Source organism: Bidens hawaiensis, unplaced genomic scaffold, assembly GCF_021521415.1.
Source record: "Bidens hawaiensis isolate Kalapana, Puna unplaced genomic scaffold, B.hawaiensis_p1.1 tig00005873_1, whole genome shotgun sequence".
Lineage (NCBI taxonomy): Eukaryota > Viridiplantae > Streptophyta > Magnoliopsida > Asterales > Asteraceae > Bidens > Bidens hawaiensis.
The window spans coordinates 470,523-481,133 of NW_027491386.1; the positions used below are offsets into that span (position 1 = coordinate 470,523).

The window sequence follows — 10,611 nt, forward strand, 5'->3', positions numbered from 1 at the left end:
TATTGTTTGTACTATATATTTTATTTCTTTTTTACCTTTAAATTTGTGTATGTATTTCAATTAATGAACAAATTTTTTTCATTTTGCAAATCCCGTGTATTCACGGGTTCAAAAGCTAGTATATTAAGGGTGAAGTTAAAATACAAATGGGGACAAAAATGAGAAGTGTGAGAAGGATTTGTGGTCACACAAAAAAACCCCTTCATAACTCAAAATATAAATAAAAAACGAAAAAATTGAAAAAACTAAAATGTTTCTGCCATCATATCCGTTCCAAAAAAAAAAGAAGAAAAGAAAACAAAAACCTACCAAAAAGACACAATGGTAGAAAAAAGACACAATGCGAAAATAAACAAAAAACACAATGATAAATAAAAAAGACACAATAGATCGCAAAAAATATAACACAATTTCGAACATAATAGAACACAATGTTGAGTAGTATAACACAACATCAAGAAAAAAAACAACACAATGTCAAGGAAAAAAATACAATCAATGATGAAAATAATCAAAAAAACACAATTAATGACGAAAAGACACAATGATCATTTTTCCTCAGCACTGTGAGGTAAGGGCTTGGTCCCAATGAAACACGGGTTCGAGCCCAGCCGGTTCTGTAGGGTTATAAGACTCGACTCCTATTGAGTCAAATGGAAAAGGACTCAACCCAGGTCCCCGAACCCGATTCCAACCGTATGTAGATGACTAGACTCAGTCCAAAAGAACTCGAGACAAAGGGAATCGAATGAAAAATAAGAGGGACTCGATCAAATCAAGTAGATTAGAAAAAAATGGAACTCGGCCCGATTTGGGTTCGAGTTGAACAAAGAGACTCGGCTCAATTTTGAGTCGACTAAGACTTCAGAACTCGATTCAAGCTCTAGTAGACTGGAAAGTGGACAGAATCGACTCAACGAGTCGATTGGATATAAAGTAGGCTCAATGGGATGGATCGACTCGATTGAGACCAATAGGTCGACTTGATTGGGGCCTTGAAATCGGCTTGAGTGAAACTAGAGTCGACTGGATTTATCGACTCGAATGGGAAGGAGTCGACTCAATATTGAGTCGACTGGAAGCTAGATCTCGGCTCGATTGGATGGGTGCTAGAACTCGACTCATCGAGTCTAGTGATTGGATGGATCAGCTCGAGTTGGGCTGCAGGACTCGGCTCGAATCAAGTTTAATAGAATAGGAAGATCGACTCGATCCAAGTTCCAAATCAAGTGAAACATAGTAGACTCGATCCTAATTTAAAGGTAGAGCCGATTTGATTGAGGTGCTTGACCCAAGTTTGACCCGAGACACGACTCACAACAAACCGCTAACTTATAGAACTCGTTAAGGAATCTTAAACATATAAGCTCGTTAAGCATGCTTAAGCATATGAGTTCATTGATAAATGGTCAACTTATAAAAACATGAGGACTTAACCCGACTCATTTGAGAAACCGTTAACATATAAATTCATAAGTCCGTTAAAGAATCGTCAATTATAAAGATCGTTTCCTTAAGTTTCATTAAACTAATAAAGCATGATTTCGTTAAAGGATCGGTTTGTTTACCGATAAAGTTCGGTTTAGCTAACTTAAAAGTTAGAAACGTTAACTTAGGTATGTAAAATAGTTAATGATAGAGAATAAATACGTATAACTTAATAAACTGTTAGTCAGGCTCAACTGAAGAAAGGAATCAAGATTAACTCCGAGCGGCCCCGACTACAGGTGAGTTCTAACCCCTTTACTCTGTGATGTTTTTTCGGGGCTATGTGCATACTCCTATGTGGTAGTTAATACACTTATCCTAAGTGATAAGTATATGATACGTGTATGATTATGTAATGAATGTTATTATTATAGAATGTATAAGTGTATGAATATGTATATATATTTATATACATAACTAGAAGGTATGAAAAGTATGCACGTATGATAACGAACGTATGGTAATGAATGTATGGAAGATTGACAGGGACAGGTATGGTTGCAAGGTTATTCGAGATAGAGGGACCAAACCCTAATATTATTTTAGACATGAGGGACCAAACCCTAATAATATCTGAGACAGGAGGGAGCAGACCCTAATAATATCTTAGACAGGAGGGACCAGACCCTAATAATATCTGAGGCAGAAGGGACCATACCCTAATAATATCTGAGACTAGAGGGACCAGACCATACTAATAGCTGAGACAAGAGGGACCAGACCCTAATAATATCTGAGACAACAGAAATAGAATAGCTTATGGTATGCCATAGGGAATTACGAAAGAACGTATGTAAGTACGTACGTATGTATGCAAAGTATGAATGAAAGAAGTAATAGTAAGTGAAGTACGAATGCGTATCTTCGGACATGTATAAGTAAAGATATGTTAGTAATGTATGTTAATTGATTAACTAGAACTCACTCAGCATAGCTGACTTATAGTATGCACGCAGGTGAATAGAATGAGGCGGGTTGCTTAGAGCGAGCCACATGGATAACAAAGGAAGACTAGCATCGATAAGAAAAACACAATTAATGACGAAAAGACACAATGATCATTTTTCCTCAACATTGTGTTTTTTTTTTTACGAGGAAGACGGTGGAAAAATTTTTGTGTTTTTACTTTTTTCGTTTTTTATTAAATTTTGAGTTATATTTTTTTCATTATTTTCTTTAAGGTATTTTTTTTACTATAAATCCTCGTTATTACTTTCATTATACTATTGTTGGAAGGCAAAATTGATAATGTGTGATCCTATGCTTAGAGTGATGTGGCAGGTAGATGCAAGATACATGCACGTGAAGTACTATGAATTATTCTAAGTTGTTTGTTTTTTAGCCATGTGTTTTTTAATTCAATAATAGCAACAGTTAGTTTGTTGCTTTCTCCTAGTCTCATGGGTTTACCTATTCTCATGGGCTGTTGAGAGATTTTAGTTTCTTATCTAGTATTTAAAGATGTGTATCGTACGCATGTAATCATATCAAAAAACCCTATTCTCAAAGTAATAAAAAGCTTCCTGCCATTGTTCCTTACTGCATTCCATTGTTCTTATTCACTGTTTTATCTAGTTAAGTGTTATTTGTGCTCTAAATACCAACATTTGTGGTATCAGATCCAGGTTCCACTTCCCCTCTCCATTTTAAAAACAACAAAACCTGATTCGCTATGGTTGCAAACTCCAGTTCTGCTGCTACTACAGGTGGACCTCCCATCCCTGTGTTTAAGGGAGATGGATACAAGCATTGGAGCATATGAATGAAAACAATTATTCGCTCCAAGGAACTATGGGAGGTAGTTTACTCTGGTATTACGGCAGTCGGTGATGGGGCTGATAACAACAGAGAAGCAAAGAAGAAGGATGCCCAGGCTATGACTATCATTCAACAAGGTGTCCATGATAGTCTATTTTCTAGAATTACTGTTGCTGAAACCTCCAAACAAACATAGGAGATCCTGCAACTCGAATTTCAAGGTGACACACAAGTTCAATCTGTAAAACTTCAGGGGCTACGACGGGCCTTTGAGAATCTCAACATGAAGGACGATGAAGTCGTGGGGAACTATTTCTCACGAGTAATGGATAACGTAGGGCAACAGAGATCCTACGGGGAAGAATTAAGTGACCAGAAAATTGTTGAAAAAATTCTTAGGAGTCTCTCTCCTAAGTTTGACTACGTTATTCCATCCATTGAAGTCACTTTTGAACTTTTCGAAGTCACTCCGGTCAAGCTAATGGGTCTCTTACAATCTCAGGAGGAAAGAATCAATGCTAGATCTATGCTTGAAAAGATACAAAAAACTGGTGAGGTTGTGCATGATCAGAATAGAAATACCAATTGGAGGGAGTCCAATTGGCGAGGAAGAGGACGTGGGTCACCACGTGGCTGAGGTGCGGGTCGAGGTAAAAGAAATCTCGACAGAAGCAAAGTACCACAATGCCATGTGTGTAAAAAATATGGTCACCTCAAAAAGGACTGTTGGTACAACGATGAAGAACCACAAGTAAATGTGGCTGAAAACGATGCAAGGGAGCAACTTGCTAAGAATGAAGAACAACACTTACTAATGATAGCACCGAGCAACCGGGTAACAGAGTCCAACAATGGTTCATGGATTCAGGGGCCTCCAATCACATGACAGGTTCTCTCCAATGTTTTATCGATATGAATTCCACTTTTAAACTTAAAGTTTGACTTGGAGATAAAAAACCGGTGAATGTCGAAGGAAGGGGCACGGTACTCATGTACACCAGTGATACCGAGTTCAAGTTGCTAGAGAATGTATAATATGTACCATCCCTCGAGTACAACCTGCTCAGTGTTGGACAGTTCATTAAAAGAGGGTACTGCTTGATGTTTGATGATGGGTACAGCATTGTGAGAAAGAAGACCATAGGAGAAAAGGTTATTCAAGCCCCAGTTGCCACAAACAATATGTTCGTGGTGGACTCAACTTGCTTGCTAACTACTCACAACACTTTTTCAATGGAGAATGATGCTGAAGCTTTGATGTGGCATTGTCGAGTTAGTCACATTCATCCCACCGGACTAAAGAAACTTTATGATCATGGCATGGTTCAGGGTCTGCCCAAGATTCAACATAACATCACGTGTGAGTCATGCGTTGCTTCTAAGCATGCTAGACTTCCATTTAAGGGAACAGTTACTCGTGCTAGTTCAAGATTGCAACTTGTTCATATGGATCTATGTGGACCCATGCAAACACCAAGTCTAGGTAACAGTTTGTACTACCTTTTATTTATTGATGATCTAACTCGTATGTGTTGGGTGTACTTTATAAAACACAAGAATGAAGCCTTCGACAAATTCAAACTGTTCAAGGCCATGGTAGAAAGAGAATGTGGTTGCCCTATTAAAGCTCTGAGATCTGACCGTGGTGGAGAATTTTGTTCCATAGAATTCAACAAGTTCTGTGAAGAGGCCAGGATTAAACGAGAGTTAACCGTTGCCTACACACCCCATCACAACGGGGTGGCAGAAAGAAAGAACCGAACTGTGATGAACTTAGTAAGAAGTATGTTGCATGAACAAGAGCTTCCTAATTGGCTGTCGGCTGAAGCCGTGGCCAAGGCTGTTTATACACTCAACCGGTCTCCTACAAAAGCTCTTGTGAATCGGACCCCTATTGAAGCTTAGTCAGGTAAAAAACCTTCTATCTCTCACATGAGAATATTTGGGTGTGTGGCTTATGGGTTGATCCCAGATCAATTAAGAAGAAAACTTGAGAGCAAATCAGAAAAATGCATTTGTATTGGTTACTCTAATCAGAGTAAAAGTTACCGTCTTTATAATCCTATCACAACAAAATTTAATGTCAAAAGAGATGTTGTTTTCTTGGAGGGAACAAAATGGGATTGGAAAGATGGTAAGTGTACAGAGAGGACCATGACTTTTAACCCCTTTCCTTGTGACTTGTCAAACTCAATTCCCAATAGTACGCCTACACCTAATGGCAATAACCCTAGCCTATTAAATAATGAGGAATCTTCCTCATCTTCCTTTTCACATGGGAACTCACCACTTTCACAGGAACAATCTCAACCACAACCTAACATCCTATACAATCAGCCATCCTTAAATCAATTACACCAAAGTACCTCTAATCACCCCAACTCCCCTGGTCCCTCCAAAAGGCCAACTAAAACCCCTGCATGGCTTAATGACTATGTGACAGGTGAAGGCATATCTGATGAAGATGAATCAAATATATGCCAGTTTGCATTAACTACCTAGTATCCCATCTCTTATCATGATGCTTCCAAGAGCCAAGAATGGCAAATGGCCATGCAATCCGAACTTAATGCCATAACTCACAACAATACATGGGATCTCGTGACTCTACCACCAGGTAAAAACCTTATTGGTCTCAAATGGCTTTTTAAAGTTAAACCGGTTAATGATGGAAAGGGGATTAAACACAAAGCAAGTCTTGTAGCCAAAGGTTATTCTCATCAACCAGATATTGATTTCCAAGAAACCTTTGCCCTAGTTGCTTGTTTTGAGACTATTCGGGTCCTGTTGGGCATTGCAGCCTCTATGAGCTGGAATATTCATCAATTGGATGTTAAATCAGCCTTTTTAAATGGAGAGCTTATGAAGAAATCTATGTAGAGAAACCGGAGGGATTTGAAGTTCCTGGGAAAGAAGAAATGGTTTACAAGCTACGTAAAGCTCTCTATGGTTTGAAGCAAGCCCCTCGAGCTTGGTATGCCAAGATTGATGGATATTTTCTACAGCATGGTTATGTACGAAGCTACAATGAACCCACTTTGTATGTGAAGAAAGATAAGTCAGGTAATGTCATTTATGTTTGCTTATATGTGGATGACATTATCTGTATTTCTCCCTATGATAAATTGATCCACGATTTTAAGGAAGGAATGATGTCAACTTTTGAGATGACAGACATGGGTTTGATGAAACAGTTTCTTAGGCTTGAGGTGAAACTAACCCAAGAAGGGATCTTTCTATCTCAAGAGAAGTATGCTAGAGCTCTTTTATAAAAGTTTGGTCTGCAGAATTGTACTATTGAAATGACACCACTGAACACAAATGAAAAATTGTTTCTAGATGATGGCACTGATAGAGTGAATGACGTAAGATATCGAAGTCTAGTTGGAGGGCTTATCTACTTAACTCATACTAGGCCCGACTTGGCCTATGTTGTAATTTTGATCTCCAGGTTTATGCATAAACCCACAAAAACTCATCTTGGTGCAGCTCGTCGGATTCTAAGATATGTTGCAAGTACCGTGGAGTTTGGAATATGGTACAAGGGAACTCAAGAGGTAAAGCTGATTGGTTTTAGTGATAGTGATTGGGGTGCTTGTGTTGATGATAGGAAGAGTGTTTCAGCCTATTTCTTTAACTTGGGAGGAGGTGCTGTTGCTTGGAGCTCAAAAAAACAGGCCACTGTTGCCTTGTCCAGCACCGAGGTAGAGTACATTGCAGCCGCTGGTGCTGCCTGTGAAGCTATCTGGCTAAGGAGAGTGTTAGACGATCTCGGATTTAAGCAAGAAGAGCCCACAACTCTGCATTGTGACAGCAGATCTGCAATAGACCTGTCCGAGAACCTAGTTCTGCATAACAGGTCAAAGCATATCGAACTGAAGTATCACTACCTTCGAGAAATGGTCATGGAAAATCAGATCCAGTTGAAGTATTGCAGTACTCATAATCAACTGGCTGATATGCTTACCAAAGGTCTCACCAAAGAAAAGTTTGTATACTACCGACAAGGTCTGGGAGTTATGAGTTTAGGATCAAGGAAGGGTGATGATGTGTGATCCTATGCTTAGAGTGATGTGGCAGGGAGATGCAAGATACATACACGTGAAGTACTTTGAATTATTCTAAGTAGTTTGTTTTTTAGCCATGTGTTTTTTAATTCAATAATAGCAACAGTTAGTTTGTTGCTTTCTCCTAGTCTCATGGGTTTACCTATTCTCATGGGCTGTTGAGAGATTTTAGTTTCTTTTCTAGTATTTAAAGATGTGTATCGTATGCATGTAACCATATCAAAAAACCCTATTCTCAAAGTAATAAAAAGCTTCCTGCCATTGTTCTTTACTGTATTTCTTTGTTCTTGTTCACTGTTTTATCTAGTTAAGTGTTATTTGTGCTCTTAATACCAACAAAAATCCTACAAAGTTTTGCTAATTAAATTTTGCATAATATATATTTAAAAACAACGTTCTTCACAAACTTCTAGGAATGTTGGCCGAAAATCATGGATGGGAAGAATTAGAAACCAACAATCACCATAATTTTAGCTTTGGCCAATTCGTTTCGGGTCGTGTTACAACAAGCATTCAATTAAAACACATGAAACAATTTACCCTCTAGTTTTTACATCGCTCTCTCTCTCCCTCTCATAAACACAAAATACAAGGTTGTAACTATATATCATCTAAATCCTTGATCGATATATATATATATTCAAAAAAATAATAATTAAACAAATTCCTCATCATTTGGATCTTTATCTTCCTGTACAATTCTCTTGCATGCCCTCCATCTTCTTGATCGTCATCTCCATGAACCGAGCTATATTCTCTTTCTAACACCACTAGAGAAAGATATGGATGATGACTACGATTACTTATTCAAGGTCGTGTTGATTGGGGACTCAGGTGTCGGTAAAACAAATCTTTTATCACGATTCTCCAAAAACGAATTCAGCCTCAAATCTAAATCCACCATCGGGGTTGAATTTGCCACCCGTAGCATCAAAGTTGATGACAAGATCATCAAAGCCCAAATTTGGGACACTGCAGGTCAAGAAAGGTATAATATATAGTATGTTTGATCTTTTTTCATATTGTAATTAAGATTGATGTTCCATCACGTTTTTAATAATGTGACATGCATGTAATACATATAGATACCGGGCTATAACGAGTGCATATTACCGTGGAGCCGTGGGTGCACTGATCGTGTATGATATTACACGTAATGTAACGTTTGAAAACGTTGAAAGATGGCTGAAAGAGCTTCGGGATCACACGGATCAAAATATCGTGATCATGCTCTTGGGGAACAAAGCCGATCTTCGCCACTTACGAGCAGTTCAAACTGAGGATGCCAAGACATTTGCCGAGAGAGAGAACAGCTTTTTCATGGAAACATCGGCTCTCGAATCCTTAAATGTCGAGAATGCTTTCACGGAAGTATTGACTCAGATCTACCATGTGGTGAGCAAGAAGGCATTAGATATCGGTAACGATCCGATGGTTCCACCCAGAGGGCAAACCATTAACGTTGGAGGTAAAGATGAAGTTTCGGATGTTAAGAAATCAGGGTGTTGTTCTGGCTAAAGTTTTAGGTTGAAAATATATGTTTTTTGTGTTAACGATTTCTTGGTGAAGAATATGTAAGGTATTCAAGGCTTAATTCCTTTTATGCTTTTTTTTTATATATGCTTTATCTGATTCGTGTTTACATCTTCATATCTCATCATATGATCTAAACTGGACCAAATAACGAACCGATTTGGTAACTGGTTATGTCATCGTGACGATCACGAGCATATGCGTAGGCTTGATGCTACCATGGATGTCCCACATCTCAAAAATGAGACTCGGACTAGCTAGCTTTTCCATGGAGAATCTGAAAACAGCACCGGTTAGTCTCGCCACATACAGGGTCCGATTCCCTCTATAACCAAGTTCGAGTGTACTGAAAGCAAGATATGGTATACATTAGTGATTATCTACCCGTGAGTGGATCTTGTGTTTGTCTAACACGAAGTAGCAGTGAAGGAATTGCAAGCCCCTCTCTCAACGAGAGACTGATATTTATACCCTCTTTACCGGGTGTAGCCTGGTGTCATTAAATGTTATTCGTTTGGTTTCCCGCACGTGTGGTGCGACTAGGGGAGTGGCTATCACCTCCAAGTCAGGTTAACCTGAGGGTCCAATGGTTAAGGACTTTATCATTTGGCTTTTGCCCGATCTTGCTATTGCTCCACACTTCCACATGCTTTGGATTGATGGTTACTAATGCATGTGAATTCACTAGATTGTAATATATTATGTGCCACAATACTGTATGCGATCGATAATGTGACAATTAAAACTCCCTTTGATCTACTAGAAAAAATGGTGCATAAGGTGCCTTTAGTAAAAATCTTAACAGGTGGTTACGTTTATCACAAATTTATAAGTTTTAAACCTTTACTTTGAGAATTTCTCTCTGTTTTCCTCTATATCTCCAAGTCACATTTTTCCTTCTTCAACAAGGTGCATTCTTTCTTCAATCTTTTTCTTCTTTCGTTATTTCCATTACGTCTAGAGCCTGCTAGTTTTATTGCCATGTTTTCTTTTATGTTTTTTTGCCTTCTGTGTCCTAACCTTTATGTGGCTTTATTTTATTATGCAGATCATAAGGATCCTCAAAAGCAATTCAAAAAACAAAAAGAAAAAGGAACAGAAAAAGGAAAAGAAAAGGAAAGATAAGGAGGCTCGGTTTGTTGAAGTGCCGTTGCAGGAAGGTGAGAACTCAACCTCTGAAGCTACTGTTACCTCTGGAGCTACTGTTACTATTGATCCTTTCGAAAAGGATACCAAGCCACCTTCGCATAATAATAAGAAAAATGTCGAAAACACCGCTCAAGAATTCTTTAACATTGATTTGTTTGCCGAAGCTATGGTTGAACCCTCTCCCATTAAACCAGTTGTAGCAAGTAATGTCAAGAATTCTACCAACTTTGATTTTGCAAGTTTCGACTTTCTGTATCAAAGAGAGTCAAAATCTCATAATGCCGCAAAAGAAACATTGTCAAATCCACGTTCGGCAAAGCCTGTTATCGATGAATCCCTAAAACACAAGTCTCATGAAACTGATCTTGAAGTCGAAAATGCGGCCCAAAGCTTTGTGCCATCATGGGAACTAAAAAACGGTACATTGCTCAAAACTGGGGCTGTTTGCCGGGAGTTCTTGAATGAATCTGTGCCAGCTGCGGAGGTGTTTGCTAACCGAAAACTATCTGCAACCGAATTCTCTGATGTGTACACTAGTTCCTTGGTTGGAGCTCTGGCTAAAGGGTCTGAGATGCATCACCGGTGGGTTCACACTCGTGCTAGGAAAGATTTTTAT

General features: G+C 38.6%; 2 protein-coding genes and 1 pseudogene across 2 annotated transcripts; all 3 read left to right on the plus strand.

Moving 5' to 3' along the window:
* The first annotated feature begins 5,793 nt into the window (after window positions 1–5,793).
* LOC143630982 (putative mitochondrial protein AtMg00820) lies at window positions 5,794–6,126 on the plus strand. The gene has a single exon (XM_077099855.1). It carries the CDS (start codon window positions 5,794–5,796, stop codon window positions 6,124–6,126), a length of 333 nt encoding a protein of 110 aa, XP_076955970.1.
* A 422-nt stretch (window positions 6,127–6,548) lies between these two features.
* LOC143630983 (secreted RxLR effector protein 161 pseudogene) lies at window positions 6,549–7,301 on the plus strand (annotated as a pseudogene).
* Window positions 7,302–8,077: 776 nt separating this feature from the next.
* On the plus strand, window positions 8,078–8,859 carry LOC143630977 (ras-related protein RABA1f-like). Its single transcript, XM_077099852.1, has 2 exons — window positions 8,078–8,301; window positions 8,399–8,859. Exons 1-2 carry the CDS (start codon window positions 8,096–8,098, stop codon window positions 8,829–8,831), a joined length of 639 nt encoding a protein of 212 aa, XP_076955967.1. The 5' UTR covers window positions 8,078–8,095; the 3' UTR covers window positions 8,832–8,859.
* The last annotated feature ends 1,752 nt before the right edge of the window (window positions 8,860–10,611 follow it).